The sequence below is a fragment of the Pleurodeles waltl genome, chromosome 9 (assembly GCF_031143425.1).
Source record: "Pleurodeles waltl isolate 20211129_DDA chromosome 9, aPleWal1.hap1.20221129, whole genome shotgun sequence".
NCBI classification, from domain to species: Eukaryota; Metazoa; Chordata; class Amphibia; order Caudata; family Salamandridae; genus Pleurodeles; species Pleurodeles waltl.
Window position 1 is genome coordinate 153210924 of NC_090448.1, and position 24886 is coordinate 153235809.

The 24886-nt window shown below is 40.9% G+C and overlaps 1 protein-coding gene across 2 annotated transcripts in view; it reads left to right on the forward strand.

The window, feature by feature from the left end:
• The window catches only part of CCDC66 (coiled-coil domain containing 66), a 236185-nt gene that overhangs the window by 122984 nt on the left and 88315 nt on the right, over positions 1 to 24886 (forward strand). For both annotated transcript variants that reach the window (XM_069206457.1, XM_069206458.1), the window contains exons 11-14: positions 1498 to 1582; positions 8230 to 8391; positions 13146 to 13287; positions 22093 to 22239. In XM_069206457.1, coding sequence (XP_069062558.1) covers positions 1498 to 1582; positions 8230 to 8391; positions 13146 to 13287; positions 22093 to 22239 — 536 coding nt within the window. The remainder of the gene's footprint in view (positions 1 to 1497; positions 1583 to 8229; positions 8392 to 13145; positions 13288 to 22092; positions 22240 to 24886) is intronic.

Consider the following 24886-nt stretch of genomic DNA (forward strand, 5'->3'; position numbering starts at 1 on the left):
TCTGAAGCCTCAGAGGACTACCCTGCACCTAAAAGGACCAAGAACTCCCGAGTACAGCGGCCCTGTTCCAAAGAAACTCCAACTTGCAACAAAGAAACAACTTTTAAAGGACTCCACGTTTCCCACCGGAAGCGTTAGACTTTCCACTCTGCACCCGACCTGCGGAGAAACAACACTACAGGGAGGACTCCCCGGCGACTGCAAGCCCGTGAGTAGCCAGAGTTGACCCCCCTGAGCCCCCACAGCGACGCCTGCAGAGGGAATCCAGAGGCTCTCCCTGACCGCGACTGCCTGCTTCCAAGAACCCATTGCCTGGTAAAGACACTGCACCCGCAGCCCCCAGGACCTGAAGGATCCGACCTCCAGTGCAGAAGCGACCCCCCAGGTGGCCCTCTCCCTTGCCCAGGTGGTGGCTACCCCAAGGAGTCGCCCCACCCCCACCCCTTGCCTGCCTGCATTGCTGAAGAGACCCCTGGGTCTCCCATTGAAACCTTTTGCAAACCAGACGCCTGTTTGCACTCTGCAACTGGCCGCCCCCGTGCTACTTAGGGTGTACTTTTTGTGCTGCCTTGTGTCCCCCAATCCCCCCCCCCCCACCATCCCCCAGTACCCTACAAAACCCCCCTGGTCTGACTGGAACCGGGGCACCCCCTTCTCCATTGAAGCCTATGTGTTTTGGGCACCACTTTGACCTCTGCACCTGACCGGCCCTGAGCTGCTGGTGTGGTAACTTTGGGGTTGCCCTGAACCCCCAATGGTGGGCTACTTTGGACCCAACTTTGAACCCTATATGTGGTTTACTTACCTGCAAAACTAACAAATACTTACCTCCCCCAGGAACTGTTGAAATTTGCACTGTCTAGTTTTAAAATAGCTTATTGCCATTTTTGCCAAAACTGTACATGCTATTTTGCTGATTCAAAGTTCCTATGATACCTGAGTGAAGTACCTTTCATTTGAAGTATTGATTGTAAATCATGAACCTGTGGTTCTTAAAATAAACTAAGAAAATATATTTTTCTATATAAAAACCTATTGGCCTGGAGTAAGTCTTTGAGTGTGTGTTCCTCATTTATTGCCTGTGTGTGTACAACAAATGCTTAACACTACCCTCTGATAAGCCTACTGCTCGACCACACTACTACAAAATAGAGCATTAGAATTATCTCTTTTTGCCACTATCTTACCTCTAAGGGGAACCCTTGGACTCTGTGCATGCTATTTCTTATTTTGAAATAGTGCATACAGAGCCAACTTCCTACACAGACTGACTCCTTGGGAATTCAAAGATAAGGAATCTGCAACTAGAATATGTCTCTACTAAATATATCATTACCAAAGGTAAGTAACTTGTACATTTGTACAAAAATTAAAAAAATAAATGTCTCTTGAATGGATTGAGTTGGCTATACTTTAAGGGGGAATAGAAACCTTTTACTGTTCATGTTATTGAAATTGCTTTGTCAGTACGTTTACAAGTTTATTTTTTTTCAATAGCTTTCTCCGTTCAATGACTGCTCTCTTGGATCCCGTTCAAATTGAGGAAAGAGACAGAAAAAGACAAAAACAATTGGAACATCAGGTAATACGTTTGTGATATCTACTTAAACCAACGAAGAAAATACAATTCCTGTTGTTTTGCATATTTCTTTAGTTTGTGTTAATCTTATTGATGTTCACTCGCATTAAAGAAATTATAACATGGTTGATGAACCTCAATCTAAAAATCTCTGCCTAATTTTTCCTTAATTAGATGAATTGCATTGGTTTCACTGTTCCATTTTTATTTTATTTCAAACTCCCATATTAAGTGTAAGTTTCTGTTTTCCTTTTTCAAGATTGCAACATTGGCTATGTGATTGGACCATTGAAATAAAACTGCACACCATGCCCTCTCAGATTTCGTCATGCATTCTCTTATCGTAGTTCGAACAGACAAATCTACCAAAAGCAAAGGGTTCAGAATCTGGTTCATAATTCTTTGTTGAAATGCTGTATTAATCTCCCCCAGCATAAAACAATAAAGAAAACATACAACAAGTAACGTATGTGCTACCAGTGATAGAGGCTGTTACTGAGGTAGCTAGGCGGAGAGTTGAGAATCTTAAGTGGTTTTACTTGTGAAGGGAACTGGACTAGAAATCTGTGCTGTAACAGAACATCAGAAAGAAATATAATGTTGATAAAGCAACATTAAAAAATTAAGGAAACCTGGCTGTCTCAGGTAGACTTAATACCTACATACAGGGAGTGCAGAATTATTAGGCAAGTTGTATTTTTGAGGATTAATTTTATTATTGAACAACAACCATGTTCTCAATGAACCCAAAAAACTCATTAATATCAAAGCTGAATATTTTTGGAAGTAGTTTTTAGTTTGTTTTTAGTTTTAGCTATGTTAGGGGGATATCTGTGTGTGCAGGTGAATATTACTGTGCATAATTATTAGGCAACTTAACAAAAAAAATATATATACCCATTTCAATTATTTATTATTACCAGTGAAACCAATATAACATCTCAACATTCACAAATATACATTTCTGACATTCAAAAACAAAACAAAAACAAATCAGTGACCAATATAGCCACCTTTCTTTGCAAGGACACTCAAAAGCCTGCCATCCATGGATTCTGTCAGTGTTTTGATCTGTTCACCATCAACAATGCGTGCAGCAGCAACCACAGCCTCCCAGACACTGTTCAGAGAGGTGTACTGTTTTCCCTCCTTGTAAATCTCACATTTGATGATGGACCACAGGTTCTCAATGGGGTTCAGATCAGGTGAACAAGGAGGCCATGTCATTAGATTTCCTTCTTTTATACCCTTTCTTGCCAGCCACGCTGTGGAGTACTTGGACGCGTGTGATGGAGCATTGCCCTGCATGAAAATCATGTTTTTCTTGAAGGATGCAGACTTCTTCCTGTACCACTGCTTGAAGAAGGTGTCTTCCAGGAACTGGCAGTAGGACTGGGAGTTGAGCTTGACTCCATCCTCAACCCGAAAAGGCCCCACAAGCTCATCTTTGATGATACCAGCCCAAACCAGTACTCCACCTCCACCTTGCTGGCGTCTGAGTCGGACTGGAGCTCTCTGCCCTTTACCAATCCAGCCACGGGCCCATCCATCTGGCCCATCAAGACTCACTCTCATTTCATCAGTCCATAAAACCTTAGAAAAATCAGTCTTGAGATATTTCTTGACCCAGTCTTGACGTTTCAGCTTGTGTGTCTTGTTCAGTGGTGGTCGTCTTTCAGCCTTTCTTACCTTGGCCATGTCTCTGAGTATTGCACACCTTGTGCTTTTGGGCACTCCAGTGATGTTGCAGCTCTGAAATATGGCCAAACTGGTGGCAAGTGGCATCGTGGCAGCTGCACGCTTGACTTTTCTCAGTTCATGGGCAGTTATTTTGCCACTTGGTTTTTCCACACGCTTCTTGCGACCCTGTTGACTATTTTGAATGAAACGCTTGATTGTTCGATGATCACGCTTCAGAAGCTTTGCAATTTTAAGAGTGCTGCATCCCTCTGCAAGATATCTCACTATTTTTGACTTTTCTGAGCCTGTCAAGTCCTTCTTTTGACCCATTTTGCCAAAGGAAAGGAAGTTGCCTAATAATTATGCACACCTGATATAGGGTGTTGATGTCATTAGACCACACCCCTTCTCATTACAGAGATGCACATCACCTAATATGCTTAATTGGTAGTAGGCTTTCAAGCCTATACAGCTTGGAGTAAGACAACATGCATAAAGAGGATGATGTGGTCAAAATACTCATTTGCCTAATAATTCTGCACTCCCTGTACAATAAAACAGACTTATTCAAAACAATAAAATCCAGAATAGAAGTAGAAAGTTAAAAGGACCTAGTGCAGAGGAGAGCCTGTAAAAGCTAATCACACAAGTACAATTACATGCATCTTAGTTCTTAGCAGCAGGATGCAGTAAAATATTATTAACTGGCAACTTGTAGGACATGGCTAATCACAGTCCCATATCTATTTTAGCCTTCTCATTAGAATCCAGATAGCCTGCGAAAAAAGATCTACCCTCTCATAGATTAGAGGAACATCTATTTGAAGAAAAAGTGTGAGTTCATTATTGTAATTCGAAATCGAGAATGGTTTAAAAAAGGGCAATAGCCACCTACAGTATTGGTATCTAGTTTTAGTACAAAATAATAAATGCAGCAAAGTTTCACACACTTCAAACTCTCAGTCACAAAGTTCACTAACAAGTGTATGTAATGCGAATTTAGGGCCAGATTTAAGAACACAGCAAATTGCGACTTGCAATTTGCAAGTCGCACGGACTCGCAAATTGCAAGTCGCAATTTGCTATGCAGAAAGGTGTCTCAGACACCTTCTGCAACTCGCAATGGGGTCGCAAAGACCCACCTCATTAATATTAATGAGGTGGGTCGCAGTTTGTGACCCCATTGCGAGTATGGGCACTCACGGGGATGGTGGCCTGCTGGAGACAGCAGACCACCATGTCCGTGACTGCTTTTTAATACAGAAGTTTTATTTTTTTTGTCTATCTGCAGCCCGTTTTCATTAAAGGAAAACGAGCTGCACTTAGAAAAAAACCCGAAACCTTTTGTTTCGGTATTTTTCAGAGCAGGCAGTGGTCCATAGGACCACTACCTGCTCTGAAAAATTGTTTTTGTGATCATTCACAAAGGGGAAGGGGTGCCAGGGGGACCCCTTCCCATTTGCGAATGGGTTACCATCCACTTCAAGTGGATGGTAACTGCGAGTTCAGGGTCGCAAATGAACTTGCATAGTGTTGCGAGTCGTAAATAGGAAGGGAACACCCCTTCCTATTTGCGAGTCGGAAATGCATTTTGCGAGTCGGATCCGACTCGCAAAATGCATTTCTGCATTGCGGAGAGGCTTTTGCACCTCATAAACGGCATTTTTCGCCGTTTGCGAGTCGCAAATCCTTTCCTACCTCTTACCCTTAGAGTATATACTCTAGTAAGGAGTGCTATGTTGGAGGGGTGCTGTACTTTTTATGAGCCCATGCCGGAAGTGTGTTGGCGTTTTTCATGATTGAAAATAGTGGTGTGCAAGATAATACACTCTCCGGTTCTAATTGACGGTCAGTGCAGGTACCATGTTAAATTTATGTTAATTACAAAATATTTTCCAGATACCTCCTGTGCTTTAAATAGCAACTCGTTCCACCATGCAGTGAATCCTATGGGTATGCTTGGGAGAAAAATAAAACGGCAAAGATGACAGTAGTCCACCTGAATGGTCTACATCATTCATCCCCCATTTGAGAAATACTTTAGGACGTCCAGTTTTGAATATTGTTCTGGATTATTCCAGGACCTGTAGGGATTTACTAGGTTAAAGCCAACCAGAGTAGTGGGCAGATGTGTAAGATCTTCTTGTGCATGCTCTCTTTGGTAAATAATGGTTTAAACAGTTTAAAGATAAATAGGAGACTTTAAAAGCCAGTCCCTACTTGTCCTGTTTCATGTCAACCGTTATTCATTTCACCTTCACACAATAGTGACTTTAATTGCACATTAAAACAAATGTAGATGAAACAAAGTTTTTTTTAATTCAAGTCCCATGCATATTAAGTGTTGTAAATGCATTTAAAGCCAATGCTCGGCGTTTCCTTGGATGGTGCAGTTCTAAGCAGAACAAAGATTTCAAATTAGGTCTGCCTTGCTCATCTAATGCCTACCCAAATCCTCAATTTTTTGCATCCATAGCTAGGGATTGAGAACCTTATTTTACTGAAGCTATAGGTATAACATATTTACACATTCTCCTATCATTGTAACATAAAACAAGGGGCAGTGGATCACCCCACTTTAACAGTTGGCTAATTTCACTCGGAGTGACGGCATTCTGCCCTTTTAAAAGGAGCATAATTGCACTCAAAGTAGTTTTCTAGTGCACTGGGATGACTGGCAATTGATGAAGACCCAGCAAGTTTCTCCAACAATAAAGTTTTGTTAAAAAAATGACAAAACAAAATAAGCATTGAAAAAGCCAAAAGACTGGCAGTCAGTGCCAAACTTATTGGCTTTGCTATTATTTGTTCAGTCTTAATACCATTTTTCCAGAATGCCAAGGACTAATTCTGGCATTATTATGCAAGGGAATTAGAACTGCAGGCGAACCCAGTAGCCTTTGCCTCATTCACTGTACCCAATTGTTTAATGAATCTTTGTGAGAATATACCAGATCACTAGATCCGGCCATGCCTGGGTAACCGTTGTCGCTTGTTGTCTCTCCTGGTTCAGATAATAAGCATTTGATTCCGATAAAGTCTTTGGTGTATATCCATTTAGTGCCTGATGGGGCTGTAATAAATAAAACACATGCTTTCTTCTCCTACTGTAACAAGCCAATGGTGAAAAACACTTTAAACCAGCTTTTAAAAGGTTGCCAAATGTTCATGTTTCTTTATTTAGTTATGATTTCTGTGGCCAGCTCAGTGCACTTAAAATGCTTATTTGTGGCCTTTTATCTGTGCTGAAAGGATCTGATTGGCTTGCAGCGAGGAAGAGGTGTTAAATTAATTTAATCTTATGTGTGGTGTACTGCTGTGCAGCAAGGACTGTTTGCTGAGCAATGCAGCTCGAAGTATGTGTAAAGTATTAAATGTGCTGTGTTATTAAGGGTAGTGCAGACTGTGTGCTTCACATAACGAAGTTCGGTATGCATACAGATCCTGTTATGTGAAGCAGTAACTGCATACACAGTACTAATTAAATGTAGTGTGCCTTTCTCAGAACTCATGTTTTCATCTGTAGGTCGGAGTTTTTATGGCACAGCTGTCAAACAGGTCTGTTGTCTCTTAATCACGTACAATGGGCTGTAGAATCTCCTCTTTCAACCTGTTGCTTTTTTTGACGAGCCTCTTTCAGCCTTGAGGGACTACTTTATAGCTACAGGCCTCTCACCTATTCCCTCCCCTACCATCGCTTCTACGATGTATCTTATCCTGTGTGCTATCACCAAGTACTCTGGCGCTTCTCTCCCCCCACCTGCCCCTTTCCTGTGTGCTTTGCTATTTGTGCAGGGTTGACTCCAGGGGTCAAGACACGGAAATGGAACTGCTTCAGGGTTCATACTCCATTCAGCCTCATTCTGAAAGTGTTGACAGGGACTACACATCCACTGTCTGTTTTATCTGTATAAAAGTGGGAGCTGCTGACCTATTTTTTTCTGGTTTCACATTTGCCAGGGGATCAGTGCCTGTATGTTATACTGTTTCATTTTTGAGAGTGTTAAAGTACCTTCTTTAAAAAATAAAAAAAGTATATAAAAAGATGGGTTGGAAAATTAGTTATTGTGCTGCAGTGTGATTGTTGAGTTCTGAGCTTTAATCACCTTGACAACCTACCTTAGAAGCCTGACTGTTCGCCAGAGCTACCACTGTGTCAAGTCCTGAAGGGTTTGTACAGGCCCAGTTTGCAGACCACAGACCCTAAGTCATCAGAGGCAATCAGCCCCAGCGTTGCCCAATATGCTTTCTTGACCTGTGGCCACCACGAAAGGTGGTGCGAAAGACAGGAGTTTTTTACTTGCAACCTAGGAAACACTTTTGCTCTTGACTTTGAAATGCTGTAAGTAAAAAACCATCTTAATGTAACATTTATGTATATGTAACAGGGTATACCTTTACATCTCTGCATGTTCACAGACACACACATATTCAGTTCTAGCCACCATTCATGAAAGAAGTGCCTGAGATGTAGCATGCTTGATCTTGCCAAGGAAAACTCCTTTCTTGATGTTAGGTTTGGCATTGCTAAGACCTTGTGATTTTACTGAATGTACACAATATACTTACTTATAGAACCTTTGAGCCACCCTTGAACCATTTGTCTGTTGTGTAATTCACTTGATTTTCTTCCTACTACAGCATCTTTCACAAGGAGCACATCAGCACACATAGTCGTTCCTTCAGTGCCAGAACCTGTTATGGCAATATGTGCTTTTAGAAACCAAAAAATATTTTTTAATTTTAGCCATTTATTTGTATGACGGTGAGGGGTCTGCAGCTTCCCCAGCAATAAAGATGTACAAAAAGCAAGAAAAATATTTCTAAAGCCGAAAGTTTGGCAGCCAGTGCTAGACCTTTTGATTTTCCCAATGCGTTATTAATGGCCTCGAGCTACAGTTATTTTTATTTGTCCCTATGTTGCACAAGAATCTAAGTATTTATTCTGTTATGATAATGTTTGCAATCAGAGAGCTATAGCAGCTCAAGTTGAAGAGAAACGTAGGAGAAAGCAGATGGAAGAAGAGTTAAGACTTCGTGAAGAACAAGAAGAGGAACAGAGACTGGCTTTGGAGCGACAACTGATCCAAAAGCAATATGAAGATGATGTGTTGAAGCAGAAGCAAAAGGAAGTAAGTATTTTTTATGTGATGATGTTTCATGTACTGAGGGATGCCTAGTAAAACTTTGTCATTAATGATATCTTTATGAGAATGATGGGCATCTTAGACTGCAGCAGTGACACATACTAGTTTATTGAATACATTGAGTGCATTGTTTTCTAATGCTGGTGGCATGCAAAAAGGTAACAGAAAGCAATACAGACCGACTTTTGCTTCTTATCAGTGGAATAGTCTACAAACAGAATTGTACTCCCGGCCGATCTTGGGCATTTCAAGTAAATTAGTAAAGATATATTTTAAGTGGTACTTAAACAATAGTGAGTTACTGCATTACTTAGTCATGAATTAATTATTTACTCTCCTGATTGTCAAGGTTATAATATGTGTCTTAATGCTTCTGGAAGGACTTTTTTTTAAATCAAATCTTCCACATACTTGTGTCCTTTAGATTGATGCTGTGCTAGATGATTTCATTAGAATGGCATCCCAATCTTTGACCAAGTTTTTGGAAACTGAGTTGTTCAATGGTATGTGTGGCTGTAGATACACATGATGTATATACGCCCACCATTTATTGTTGGGTTCAGAGTGGTACAACTTGTTTTTTTTCGAAGAAGCTTTTCGAGTCACAGGATCAAGTGACTCTTCCTCTCCGTAATACTGCACATGGGCATCAAGTCCTTTGTTAGATTGTTTCTCTCCGCCGTCGGGTTCGGACGTGTGTTCCTCTATAAATCATAAATTCTTGATGATTTTGAGATTAGTAGGGAGAAATCAGCAAAGAGTAATATAGGAATTCTTACATTATTCACTAAGGGAGAGTCGGTTTCACAGTCTGGGTTCCTTCGCCACATCGATTATATAGAGCTTAAATAGTGTTGGGGCAAGTACACACCCTTGACGTACTCCATGTTCAATGACAAACTTGGACCACCCCCCTCCAGTATGATTAGACTGTCCCTCTAACTCCAGGTTCTTGGCTTAATACAGTCCAAAACAGCATTCTCTCCGCCTTCTCCACCGCTGTGGTATTGTTTCGATTGCGTATTCTTCATTGTCTGTCTTCGGTTCCTCATTACACCAGGAATCGATTTTCAGCCCTTCGGGGAAGACGTGGCCCTCTCAGGGCCTACCTCCTCCACGTGGCATCTAACTATGCAGCCCTAATGGAACGGACTCCATTTCTGTTTTGCCCTCGATGCCACTCCAAATTTCCACACACCGACCACCACCAGGTGTGTAATTTGTGTCTCTTCCCAGACCACAATGAGGAGACCTGTAAAGCGTGCTGTTCGTTTCTAAAAAAGAAGACACTTTGAGATCTAAGAGCGTGTCGGGTGGAAATGGCATCTCGCACTCCAGACAGACCACTAGACATCTTCGGCGACAAGCACATACAGGGAGAGCTGGAGCAAGAACAAGCCTTATTCATTCAAGACTTGGACTACGATGTAAATCTGGCCTCATAGGTCAACCATTGCAGTCAGCACAAACCATGAGTAAAAAGTCGCTTTCACCTTCGGTCAAAACTATATTAAAAGAGGTCACCGGTCCGCCACTGCCTTCCAGCCATGGTCTGAGCCAAGAAATTAATTCATGCGCCCCACCTTATGGTTCGGCACCGAAAACAAACAAAGATAAATCTTTGGCAGTAACCTTGAGCACCTCCACTTAGGCTCCAACCAACCAAAAATACATGGTGCTTCGGTGCCAGTTCTGCACGAAGAAGAAAACACAACCATCCACAGTTTCGGCACTGAAAATATACCATACAAACAAGACTTCGGAACCGAAAATCTTAAAGACCTCTTTGGATTCTGGACAGTCTGCAACCACACTTTCAACGGTGGAGCCAATATTAGATGTTATGGACGCTCGTCAGCACCAACTTCAAATTCAGGAGGGAACAGGGTGGATTATTACATCACCTCCTCCCCCTCTAAAGAGGAAATTCACTTTTCAAGAGGCACTTGACTCCTCTCCACCTCCAAAAAAGGCTTCAAAGGAAAATACTTATTTTTTTATTCAGCCTTCTCCTCAAACCTTTCCACCTCCACCTAATTCTCCACAGCATTTTCCTCCACCAACATCTCCCCCTCCTTTGGGGTTCACACCACCTAATTCACCACTTGGTGGGGCTCATGATTTGGAGCTATATTAGGCGATCCTGACCAATGCGATACGTATGATCCGGATCCTATTGCACCTAACGATCCGGATCTCTATCCATCTAGAGCTTCACCGCCTGAGGATTCCACCTCATATCAACAGATTATAGCCAGGGCAGCAGCATTTCACAATGTACACAGATCCAATAGAAGAGGAATTTTTATTTTACACACTTGGCGCAACACATACGGAATCAATTTCTTCCAGTGCTCCCTGGCATGAGCAGGCACGAAGACAATATATTTAAAGAGTCAGTTAGATCAAGGGTTATCACTCCTAGGGTGGATAAGAAATACAAGGCTGCACCCATTGACAATTTATTTATAAAAGCACGGATCCCTCCAGACTCTATTGTTGCCTCTACTGCACACAAGAGGGCTAATAGCCATTCAACAGGAGGCACGCCTCCTCCTGATAAAGAAAGCAAAACATTAGATGTGGCACGTAAGAGAGTGGCAGCTCAAGCAGCCAATCATTGACAGATTGCTAACACCCAGGTGTTACTATCATGGTACAATAGAGCTCACTAGGATGCTTCGGAGGAACTTTTACAATACCTCCCTGAAGAACACCATAAAAGGGGTGTAGAAGTTGTAGCTGAAGTACAAACAATTTCTAATAATTTAATTAGATATGCGCTTGATGCTGCTGATACAGCAGTGTGCTGTATTAACATCAGTGTCCTCTTTAGGCGACATACCTGGCTCAGATGCTCTGGTTTTAAACCTGAGGTACAGCAGTGTTGAACATGCCCTTTGATAAAGAGCATTTATTTTGCTCACACTTGAAAAGCTAAATAAAGACTTTCAAACTGCCAAAGCTATGGGGGCACTCCAAGCCACTATACAAAGGGGTACTTTTCATCGCACAGGATTTTCAAGAGGTTTTCAATCATTTAATGAACAGGCTTCCACTCGAGCAAAGCCCACCTCTCAATTCACCACAGGATATTTTAGAGGTTCCTGCAGAGGGAACAATAACAAAAGAAAAGGAAAACCATCTACATCTAGAGCATGGGTACCCACAAACATTTTCACCAGGTGCCAAAAGATGTGGTCTGTGATGTGTCCGAGGGCTGCATTCATGCCAGCAGGGAGGGGTGGGGGTGTCTGGGGGGGCATCGGTGGTAAGGTTTGTTAGGGGAAACAAAGCCTATACCTATATTTGCTGATTTGCACAATGTGAAACCAGAAAATCTGGGATTAATCCCAGCTTCCCCACTTTACCAAATTGTGTGATCCTATGCAATAGTTTTATTTCACTTCCCTTCATTATCACACAAGCAGGACCTAAAAAAATACATGACTTCAGGATGTCCACTCTACAAAATGTTTTCCTATGTTTGATTTTTTTTTTTTTTTTTAAACTATAAAGTTTTACTTGTATAATACGAACCCAGGTCATCCAAAGGGTGCACAAGACAACCTATATGCCACTTTTCACTCTTGGCATTGTTGTCAGGGTAGAGGGAAGAATTGATGTTTCTAAATTCATGTTGGAAAAAATATCAATTTTATGCGCTGATATAATCTGATGCACTAAAGTGAAAAGGTTTGCATGGTAATTAAATACACTTTTAATTTGGAAGAGACTTTTTCATATGTTTACACTTTGCTGCAAGATGGCTTTAACAATGAAGGTGCTCCTAAAGTTAAGTGGTGCAGGACTCAACAGTTGCTACCTTTCTTTAAAACAAATTATCCTTTAAATAAATGCTTGCCTGTTTCTTTAACATATTTTTTGTCAGCATCTCTTAAACATCAGTAGAGTGTTGCTGTACACCAGGGGGCAAAATGTAAAGGTCAGAAGGCCTGCATGCGTCCCCCGGGCCGTGCTTTGAGTATTGGTGATCTAGAGGCTCGTCATCCACCACCAAACAATGACTCCCTGCCAGCTCATATAGTTACTGTTTGGAGCTCACTTCCACTCCTCATACTCACAGACTATCACAAGAATACCTCTTTTCAAAGAGAAAGTAAATTCTCTTCTTCTCAAAAGGGCTACAGAATCAGTACCATAACACCAGGGTTGGGAGTTTCATTTTATTTACTCGATATCTTCCTCAAATATGTTAGCTGAAAAATAGTTGTGATATAAGAGTTAAGTCTGTGGATGTTATGCACCAGTGGTTTCACATGCACCCTCCCCGGACGCGTGTGTACGTTGCAATTTTTAATATGTAAATATTGTACATATGTAGATACATTGCATGGACATCTTTTCTATTCTACTCTCTATTTCACTACTTCACTCTCCCGCCTGCGGCAAAACAATCTAACAAAGGACTTGATGCACATGCCCAATATTACTGAGAGGAGGAGTCACTCGATCCCGGGACTCAATAAGCTTCTTCGAAGAAAAACAAGTTGTACCACTCCGAACCCAACACTAGATGGAGAGCTTATGCACAGAATGTGAATCTACAGCACTACATGCCACAAACAAATGTCTACTGGTAAGTAACAATTGCCATTTCTATATTGGTACCCGCTCATCTGTTCTTTAAATTGTTGCCTCTGAATTATCAGTTTATACATTTAGAATGCTATTTGTTTTTATTCTGTTACATTTTACTGATTTTATTTCCATGATAGGAAGTTCTAACTCTTAAGACAAAGGAGCTGTATCAGAGTATGCAGCGTGCTCAGGAGGAAGCACAAAAGCTAAAACAGGAACAGCGAATTAGAGCATTGGCTCAAAAAGGACACAACATTTCAAACCTACAGATGAGTCTAGGTGGGTTGTAGCACAAATCACTCATTTAATTTGTGTCATTTTATTTACTCAATATCTTCCTCAAATATGTTAGCTGAAAAATAGTTGTGATATAAGAGTTAAGTCGGTGGAGGTTATGCAAGAGTGGCTGTTCACTGTGGTGCTGGCCTGTTCCCCTTCTCTGCCCAAACTTCCTGTGGCTGTTTGATGCTGTTTTTCCCAAGCACCCATGAATCTCTCAGCCTTTCAAGCTAGTAGTAAGGAGCCTGTGGCATGACACTGCCACTGTTTATCTGGTTCTGTGCAGTGGCAGCATCAGCCATCGCCCCATTTGCATGTTCTCCCAGCCTGTTTTTCTGTCCTCATACAGTCCATTATTTGAGACTCTGCAGTCCAATACTCATTAAAGCCAGCCGACTTGTGCATCTTACTTACATCTGTCATAGAGGAGAAGGTGAAAAGGTGAATGGAGTTTCAGCATGTCCTAACATTAGTTCGGAGGTCTGGGCTGCACAAAGTTCCTCACTTTGCACATGCCTGAAATCTCATTCATGGTGGGTCTTATAATATACTGAGTGGAAGACTTGAGGCTGTTCAATGCGATAGTGCCTAGAGCAATAAATCCCATGCTTTTTTTCCCCCCAAGATTTTATTGACTTTTTGTTATTTCTTACATATTAGTGATCATCAGCTTGTAACATACATAATAAATAAATCTTTGACGTGTCAACAGACGGTCCTTTTGTCACTTTCACATTCTTTTTCAAGGGTTTATGCTTAATATGAAATCTCATGAAACAATAAAACCTTGCCTAACATGTGGAGAGACTGACAATGCGCTGCAGATAGGTTTGAGTTGCGCAGCTGAGAAAGTGTACTAAACATGGGGTGTAATTTAGGAGGTAAGTGTACTGCAACGTTTCTCTTGTTTGAAAATAATTAATGTGGGTCATCTGTTATGCAAGTAGTCTACTTCAGTGAGAGGAGTCGCCTACGGTCAGGCAGCAAACCTAGAGTGTTGCCTACATTTTTTTTAAATGTCCAACTCTGCATCTTTGGTGGGGGGCTGGTAACGTCTGAGGGTGGTCGTTAACTAGGGAAATAATAAGGCATTAACGTTCATGCCAGGGCTTGTTGCAAGCTTCCTACGCGGGTAAAGTGTCTTCTTTGGGTTAGGCTTTAAGCCTGAGGAGTGGTTCATCCCATCTTAGTGACCTTAGAGCTTTCTAAGCCCTCTGGCTTCCCTGTGTCAGAGCAGTGTGCTACATTATCGCTGCAGGAGTGGGTGGAAGAGGGGTACTGGTTTCCCTTCTGCAGGTAATGCAGCGCTTGGCTAATATCAGGTTTACATTTAGGAAGCGTGCAACGACTGAGTGTTTTTTGAGCGATTGAACAGGCCTGGAACGAAGAACTCTCAGCTATGTAATCTTCAAGGACCAGACAGCTGGATCAGCTGGTGAACCTGATGCATGACCATAACATATGTTGTATGTCTGCATTTAGTAAGTAACTTCTTGAACAGGTAGCATTAACGCCCTCAAAAAATCATGTTAATTTTTTCAGGAGTTATACACGTTCTGTGACATAGTGTGTGCTAGTATCTGGTCCCATTTAGTGTCATTGAACTCCCTGTATATCCATCTTAATTTGCAGTAAACCAAATGCTAATGATCCCATTCTTCTAGAGCACAACCCCTCCTCTCTTTCCCAGCGGAGGTGCAGATTAAAACAGTTACCCTTGTCCCACTTTGCTTAGTGTTTTTTTTTTTTTTTTTTTTTTTTGCTGCTGCTCTATACCGTGTTCATAGCACTTGTCAGCTTATGGAAACCATAGTGGCGGGGGCAGAGGAGCACCTACACTACAAAGCAGTAGGTATCAGACTTGATGTTTGGGTAGCACTCAAAATATAGGGAGGATGGTGTCCGGTATGAAAGGTTCCATATCCTTTCTCCCGACATAAGTACTCTAGACTTATTTTCAGTGTTAGAAGACCTGTTTTATTTGCTTTTCTCGGAGCACAGCCTAAATGCATATCCCTTGAGATCTACTTGATAATCAACAGGGAATTGAGGGGACATGGTTTAGTGACTTACTAAGCAAACACTGAAGTGGCACTAGCATATACATTCTTACTACCAAATATATGAGTCCTCTTCAGTTCATACCCCGCAATACATCCATGGCTTATCCTGAATGTTTGAAAAATGGAGAAGAGAAGAGTTCTTGAAGTAAGGTCTAATGCACCCCCCTCTTAGGCCTCTCCTGAGCCATTTAATGGCTCACCACCTCCCAACTCCTGCCTCATTTTGCTATGTTTGAGAATCTCGTCCCTTGTCAAGTCCTTCTTTTTTTTTATTATTCTTTATCTAGGCCTTTTCCTCCGAGTCCTGTACAGTTCTTATTGTGATCCGTGAAGATTCACTTCTAATCTGAAATATAGCGCAGTACCTGTACCGTTTCCATTCTTCCTGTTCTGGGAGTTTTTTTGCCTTTTTGAGTAAGCCTCCTGAACGGGCATAAAATCAGAAACCTTTTTATTTTAATTTTATGTATTGGGATCCTCCCTTTAGACTTTGTCAAGGGTTTTTCTTGCAAACAAGGTTCCAAGAGACCTCTCGGGTGAATATTATTTAATTTGACTGATATAGTCACTTTGCTCTTGCATTGTGATCCCTCTGTTTTCCTTACTTACTCTCCATTGCTTATGCCTCTACCTCGGTCTGGGTGCCAACCCTCCAGAAGTGTTTAGGCTTCACTTGCCCCCTTTGTCACAATGCCATTGAGATGGTCTTTGCCCTCACTAGGCTCAAGTAAGTTTTTTCCCATTACTTTCTGCTCTGGAATAAAAACAATTGAATGCAAAGACGCTGAAAACTCAAACAAAAATTACAATATCTTTTTCATATCTAACTAAATATCCTCCCCTGACTGTTATGCCCTACCATGGTTGAAAAAGGATACTGGCCATTTTTTACTAAGGTTAATTTTTAGCCATATGTATAATGCTCTGAATAATTGTGCTACACTATTTATGCACACTTGCATTTATTCTGAATGTGGTGTGCTCATTTTAGGTCTGGGTTGACAGTATAGGTGTCTCCAAGAGCACTACTCTTCAAACAAGTATACATGTTGTGGGCTTTTACTGTCTTGTATTTTTGTTGTATTTTCTACCTCCTACAGAATGCTTCCATTGCAACACATGAGCAACCTAAAAGTGCACAGACTTTCTGTCACATTACATTCTTTATATACATTCTTTACATAAACAATACACTTGTATCTTTTTTCACTCTTGTGGGAATTTTTATGCATGCTTTAGTCAGGTTGTTAGTGCAAGCCTGACCTTAAGATGACTATCTTATTTAGTTGTCACTTTGCAGAACAGAACATCCAGGCCCAAAGATGGCCACCCCAGAGTCTCTCAAATTCAAGAACAAACTACACAATCTTTGCAAGAATGTGAGTGGCTATCTTTGTGTAAGGCCATACCAGTTTCCAAAAAGAAAAACCACCAGCAGCCGCCCTATGCCTATGAACACTCACTGGGTCCCCTACTGCTGCTCCCACTATGACCTTTTCTGCTGTTTGTCTAAATTTACATTTTAAGAGCACATAAATGAGTGATGTATGCTTGTGTTGTCTACCTAGTTTTAGATTTCTGACAATAAAATCCCAAATCCTGAAGAATAACATGTATTTAATGATGGTGTTCTACACTGCCCCAACCACCCTACAAAATTATGATGCACAGAATATAGTTATATTATGGCCACCTAAAATATCTGCAAGTCAAATCTACTGTGTCTTTTTTTCATTTTCGTTGCTTTAGAGTTCCAGCTTCTTCCACTCGGTCAGTGTTTCTTGGTTCATCTCTGAGCAGTCTCAGTGAACTCTAAATGTGAAGTCTGGGTGTTTAGCCAACAGTGTAAGTCTGTGGATATGTCGTGACCTGGTCTTGCATTTAATGCATAGAATAACGCCAGATTTGACATGGAAACATGAGCTATGGTGAGAGGTGTGCCGTTGTTTGATTTTGTGTAAATTAGTTAATTCCTTTGAAAATAAAATAGGCTTGTTAAAAAAAAAAAAAAAAAAAAAAGTGGCGTGGGCTGCTTAACTCCTGGTAAATGCAGTAGCCTTTGTCCACAGTGAGGGTAGCTCTTTGTGCGCCCCTCCCAGACCAACAAGACCACAAATTGTGAGACAGGCCTGTGTCATGGCACGCACAAACGATCCAAGTTTGCCCATGACAAAAAAAAATTGCATTAGAGATCCGGACATCTTTATAGTTGAGGGCTTAGGGCAGGGGTGTAAACGTATATTACCACGTAGAGGGCCTTTCCGTCCCAACACTGTTTACACCCGAAAACATGCTGTTGAAGAGCTGTTTCTTTAAATGCTAGTATGGAAAAATGTATTGATTTTCGTTCCCTCGTCGGACTTTGTTTTTTCTCTGATGTCACATTACAAATTATTGAACCAGATGCACGTTTTAACTCATTATTTATGCAGCTTTTTTTTTTTGGGCAAAAATTGCTTATGGCAGAACCAGACAAATGTAACCCTTGATGTAATTGTATTTTCTTTATGGAGGGGTAGGTCTTGAGGTGAGACAATGAGACACTTTAGAGTTGGACATAGGGGCACATTTGTCTGGCTTGCATTTTGAGTTACAAGTCAGAACCATTGGCTTTGGCAGTTCTTACTTGACAAAAGAGACTTGTTAACTTTGAAGATTTCTTGTTTTATAGTGCTTTCTTTATTCTAGAGATGGAGTGACCAGAGACCCTTTGCTTTAATCCGGACTAAGTGACAAAAATATTGACAAAGAATCTTGCGCATGTTAGGAGGCAGATGCTAAAACTATAGTTGGTGGGTCACCTTATGACTGTGGACGTGATTTTCTGAGATCTTCCATATGTCAGTTGATTGAGATGACTGTGAATAAAGATTAACATGCGTAAGAGCAGCATGTTGCTGCACTTTGTGTTGTTGGCATACTCTTACCCACAGCTATGTTCACCCTTTTTGGGTGAAAACAATACAAATAAACATCAGCTTTGAGATCTGTGTACTGCTACCACAACACGCTTTTTGTACAAACATGTAAAACATACATAATTAAAAAAAGTTACATTTGTGATTACAACACTGTTTATAAATCCCTTTTGTCACATAAATGCACATGTATAAAGTGCTTTTAATATGTGCAAACAACATTATTAAAGGCATAAATGACCAGTATGCCAGTGATCTAAAAGAGAGATTTAATGCCTTAAAGTTTAGGTTTCTTCTACAAGACTCTTGGGGTGGGGGGTTGGGGGGAGAATTACTAATGTAAAAGAAGCCACATTACTTATCATAATCAGGGCACATTCTAAAATTGATATCTACAACTTTGAAATAGAAGATGGTACAGATTTTGAGATCTGTGAGTAGAGGGGTTCACCTCAGTGTTGTGTTGATGTTTTGCAAGGACTGAGACGTTTCTTAACTGTTCTTACTCGAGCCTGAATTTGGTCAGCAATGAACCACCATTCTAATTGATTATTTGGTACAGTCAGGTTATAATATTTTTTTCAACCAAAAAAGATGTGGATAGTTCTCAGATGAACTGCCTGCACAAGTCCCAAACAAAGTAATGTAGTCACATGATAACAATGACTAGGACAGTTAGCTTCAGGCGTTTTTGTTCCATTAGGTGACATAGCTTAGAAACTAATTGATGGTAGAAATGGGCCACTTTCGTTACTTCACCGACCTGCCATTTGAAGGAAGGTTCAGGGACGATGTGTGGCCTTAAGACCGTTAAGGGGTTAGGAAGCTTTGGGCGATTCAGGGAAGTTCATAACAGACTCCTCTAGATATAATGTACCCTTTGCATTTATCAGGTAGAAATGTGGAATAAAAATGTCATTGTTGTAGGAATGTAATGATCATAATGAGAGAGATTGTTTGTGCAAAATATTATTGTTAGCCTAATTTCAGTAGAGATTTCAGGAAACATTTCTAGAGGGTATAAGGTACTATTCATGTAAACAGGTACAACATGTACACTCGTTTTCTGTATGTCTTATTTTAGTTTTTACCTACAGCTTTTATGTGTCCGTTATCGAGGAGCTATTGTGTGCAGTAGCAGCACTTAGAGTAGGCTTTGGGTACAATTTAAATACTCAGCCGAAAGTCAACTCATTGCTTATCATTGGCTGACGTTCTTGTCGGTTGAATTTGCCAAATCCTAGTCAGAGGATTTCCTTTTGATTTCGTTTGTCCTTCCCCTCGAGAATTATGTTTGAATGACTTGCATTATTCTGTACCTCAAATTGGGAGAGTACTTTTTCTTTGAGCATTCTGTAGGTGTGCATGTGTTTTCTTGCTATTTCCCCCCACGTGCTCCTTCACCCTCACCCGCATACTTTGTTCGTAGTGTTGTATCTCCTATAGTTCACTCACATGTTGTAATAAAGCCCAGGCCTTGGCACACAAAGGCAGCATGTAGGGTGGTGAGGAGGGGTGGACTAGTGTGCTTACTTAGGTTGCCCTTGAAACAGGAAGCAACGGATATATATAGCATAGCTGAAGAGGACATTTCTCTTCTCCTGGTGACCCATATATCTGCTTCTTTGGCTGCAATGGAGCAGCACATGACTGGACTATTTGTTTCAGTTCGAGTCATGTGAAAAGTAAATTATGCCTTGGCAAGACAAGCACCTTGTGAGAATATTTTTGAATGACCCATTCTGAATGTTTGTAATGCAGTTTTCTTTGTTGGCACAGTTGCGTACATGCAAGTGAAAGAGTAGGGACACTATAATATATGAACAGTATTGCATATTAGAAGACACCCACATACCTCCACAGTCAGATGCTGTGTACTGAAGTGTAGGGATACATAAAGAAAGGATTCAACCTTTCTAGCTCCTGCAAAAAAACACTAATACCAGGTACTGTAATAACCCATATATTCTTCATCAAAGCTAATCACAATAAATAAACACGGATGCTACAGGTTTCACTAGGGTGCTTGACTATCCAAGATGCAGTGGATTTCCTCCTTTGTGCCCTTCCAACCAGTCTTCCATTTTTGCATAATATTTCGTAACTACGAAAGGATGCCTATTTTTTTTTTTTTTTTTTTTACATCACGGAATGTCTTCTCTCTTTTCCATGTCATCTTTCATACACAGTCCTTGTAGTACTGATAGAGTGTGGTAGAGAGAGAGAAGATACTGAAAAGAGTCTTACACAGCACTCTCCATATAATCCTAGTTTATTTCCCTCCACTTTCTTTTCCTATTATTTTCACTTGGTTTTATACATGCTGACAAGTGTGTCGATTTTTAAGTATACTTGTTGCATATCTCAAAATTTTAGACTTATGAAATAGATTGTGTAATAGTGCTTCTTTTTCAAAAGAACATTGTAGTTATGCCACCAATTTACTACTAGAAAAAAAAAACTCCTATGATCTTATGTGAACTTTTGGTGGCAGAAAATGACCATTGAGGAATAGGAGCATTTCTACATCTGCAGTGGTTTTTTAAAATCTCTTTTCACGAAGCCATCAATTCATTAACATAGTCTAATAGCTCATTTAAGAAATAAGACTATAATCATGGCAGTAGCATCAGTGGTTAAGCAGAGAAGCAGCACTATCTTGTTTACACCCCAATCTCGACCTTGATCTAGAAAGGGAACATGTGATATGTGACTCTCGCTTAAGTTAGCTGTACTAGTCCTTTACATTTGTATACTAACTTCACCTTCTCAGACGCTTCTCACTTTTTAGTATTATCCATTAGTAAGTATTGCTTAACTGATCTAACACTTAAACAACATTGTGGTAGTCTGACCCTTTAAATTTGAAATGAAAATATCTCATCTAGTTTTCTATCCTCATCAATTTCTTCAAGTGATAATATAGATGTTTTCAATCCTTATTTCTGCTTGAGGGTTTATCTTAGTGGTGCTATGCATACATTGTCATATCATGCTCCTTTTTGCTCCAAGGCTCATACACAAAAGATAGCCATGCAACCATTTAATAAAAAAAGAAAAATAGTGTTGTATGTTGTGCATACTAATTCAGTACAGCGCAGGAGTGAAGCAGTGGTTTGTTTTTTCAGAAACCTGCTGGTTGCAGCTAATCCACAAATTTGTAAAATTAGAAATTATAAACTATTTAGACCGTGCAGTTTTGCTGATGAAGTGGTAAACATGGCCTTTGCGCATTATTCACACTAGACATACACAACCATCTAGTTCAGTGTGAACATAAACTAACTGAACTTATTGTCTCCAACTGTACACTGACATTTTCCCTGATTTTAACAAAAAACAGATGAAAAGCAATATAAAGCAGGGAAATTTGCCTGCTGGGATGTTATGCAAATATTTCCATAAAGCTTTTATTAATTTTTATGCACAGAAGCAAAGACAATACTTGCAGAAGGTTTTCTAAAGCTATGTTGATGAACTTCATATTTTTGACTGACAAATCACACCATTGTTTTGTGCCATACTACATTACTCTCACTATATTCTCCTCTGTCACCCACAAAGGACACTTAGGTTTTTTTCTTCCCATCTTTGAGTGATCTGACACTCTCCTGAAAGACGGTAGGTGGGTTCTGCCATTTACGAATGAAAAGAGAATTACTAAAAATAAAGTAAAACGTACTTCTTGCAGATAGAATCCAGGTACTATCTTGCTGCTACTTTCTTAGATAGGGTTGCATTTTTATTTGGTTTTGGAATGCATGCTAATCTATTCTCAAAATCTTGATTCCCAAGTAATTTGTTCACCTAATCTTCATTCCCAGCTAACTCTGGTCATCTGAATTCTGCCCGAGCACAGAGCAGTCGCTCAAGTTTAAATCCTGAAGTGTGTTCCAGCGCAAGCTATGGTAAAACAAGTCAAGAATTGGAAATGGTTGTTTCACCACGGATAGACACTGCTGTGCAAACAGGTATGAATTTTAAAAGAGTGGCTTCCTTTTAACTGTTCAAGCTTGGTTCCTTTTAAACTCTTCACTTTTGGCTCTTTTCCCAATCCCACCCTTTGTATGTGTGTGTCCCTTCCCACCTAATGGAATGACTGGAACCCACTTCTAGAGCTGTTAGTTTTCTGTGGCAGTAATTCACACTTACATATGAAACTGGGTGCATCCCCAACATACAGATCACTCTCCAGTCCTCTTTTTTTTTTTTTTTTTTTTTTTTTTTTTTTTTTTTTTCAATGAGATGATAGCTGGTTCCTGCCGCTCTTGCCCTCATTTAATTACTAATGTGAGCATTGCCTCAAAGTCCTTGTTCTTTTTAAATCGTCTACTCTTAAGTCTCTTTCCATTTGCACAGGTCAGTTATAGCCTTGAACCATTTGTAGCTGCTGATTGACTATATATATATATATATATATATATATATATATATATATATAATATATGTTCGATGGCATGTGTAGCTGCAGATACACATGCTATGCATATGGATTCCGACATCTGGTGTTGGGCTCGGACTGTTCCAAGTTGTTTTTCTTCGAAGCAGTCTTTTAGAGTCACAGGATCGAGTGACTCCTCCTCTTCAGTTCCATTGCGCATCGACATTGACTCCATTGTTAGATTGTTTTCTTTCCGCCGTCTAGTTCGGACGTGTTTCCTCTCGTTCCGAGATTTCGATTTGGAAAACTTGAAAAAAACTTTCCTTTTCATCGGTATTATATTGATCGCGTTATTCATCTTCCATCGAAACAGCAGTACCGTCGGTAAACAACTTTCTTTGCCCTTCGGGGGACGCTCACCCCAACTCAGGCTTATTCGGTCCGACCGTGTGGAGAGCCTCATGGATCGGACTCCTTTACGATTCTCCCCTCGGTTCCACGCAAAGTACCCATACACAGACCAGCATCTGGTTTGCAACCTCTGCCTTTCTCCAGACCATCAGGAGGAAAACTGCGAGGCCTGTCGATCGTTCCAATTGAAAAAGACTCTGAGGGACCGAAGAGCAAGAAGGCTAGAAATGGCGTTGAAGACTGGAGAACATTTTGACGTAACAGAAGAACTACTGCAGACAGCAGTCTCGGTCCGAGATACAGAGTCAGAACAGGAATCTGAGGAAGACAGACGCGTCACAGTCCGTATGTCTGCCCCTGCACCCCCACATAAAAAAAAAAACAGAAGGCCTTGGGTACGCCACTGCCGGAAGGCCATGGCTCAGCCCGAAAAAAGACTGTCGGTGACCAACCCTAGAGTTCGGCACTGAAAAAGGCCACCACTCCGAAAACCTCTGAGCCAATAAAAAGCTCCATTTCAGACTCCAGTAGACCACAATTTTCGGAGTCCAAAATGAGAAAAACTGCTTTGGAGCAGAGACCTTCCTCATAATTTTTGATCCCGAAAAAACATCACATTTCGGAGCCAAAAAAGACAGGATATACAGAGGAACAAGGACTTTCAAAGAGACTGAGATAAAGCCATAAAACCTCTGAGGAAGAGTCCGAAATTGAACCAATCCTCCAAATTATGGAGAGACAGTCCAGGATACACACCCATAAAGAAACGGGGAGAATCATCACAGCACCTCCTTTAAAAACAAAAAGAAAACTGGCATTTCAGGAGGAATTGGACGCTGCGCAGCCCCCAGCTAAAGTGCCAAAACAGAAAGAGAAGCCAGCACCTCCTCAGTCTTCTCCTCCTCATTCTCCACACATACCTACCTCTCCTCAAATAAGTCCTACACCAATGCATTCTCCAGCGCATTCTTTTGACTCACAACAAGACACTGTTGATCCATGGGATCTTTATGACCCTGATCCCATCACAAGCAACGACGCAGACAGCTCTAAACCATCTCCACCTGAAGAAACTACAGTATATCATCAGGTGATAGCTAGGGCTGCAGCCTATCATGGGGTTACAATGCACACAGAACCACTAGAGGAAGATTTTGTATTCAATACATTATCCTCTACTCATTCTAGGTACCAATGCCTCCCAATGCTACCAGGCATGGTAAAGTCACAGACCAAATTTTTTATGAGCCTGTGAAAGCAAGAAGTGTAACACCTAGAATAGAGAAAAAGTACAAACCTGCACCTTCTGACCCTGATTGCATCCCCCATCAGGTGCCACCTGATTCAGTAGTGGTTAGTGCTGCCAGGAAAAGAGCAAATAGTCAGTCCTCAGGAGATGCACCCCCTCCTGATAAGGAAAGCAGACAATTTGATGCTGCAGGAAAAAGGGCTGCGTCCCAAGCAGCAAACCAATGGAGAATAACAAATTCCCAAGCACTGCTAGCTCGTTACGATAACCCCCATTGGGATGAGATGCAGGATATCATACAGCATCTCCCAAAAGAGCACCACAAAAGGGCTCAACGGGTAATAGAAGACGGACAAACTATTACTAACAACCAAATAAGATCTACCCTTGATGCAGCTGATACTGCTGCAAGGAATGTAAACACAGCAGTCACTATTTGTAGACATGCATGGCTGAGATCCTCCAGTTTCAAACCGGAAATACAACAGGCTATGTTAAACATGCCCTTTGATGAAAACAAAAACATCTTTTTGGGCCAGAGGTAGACACAGCAATAGAAAAACTACGAAAAGACTCA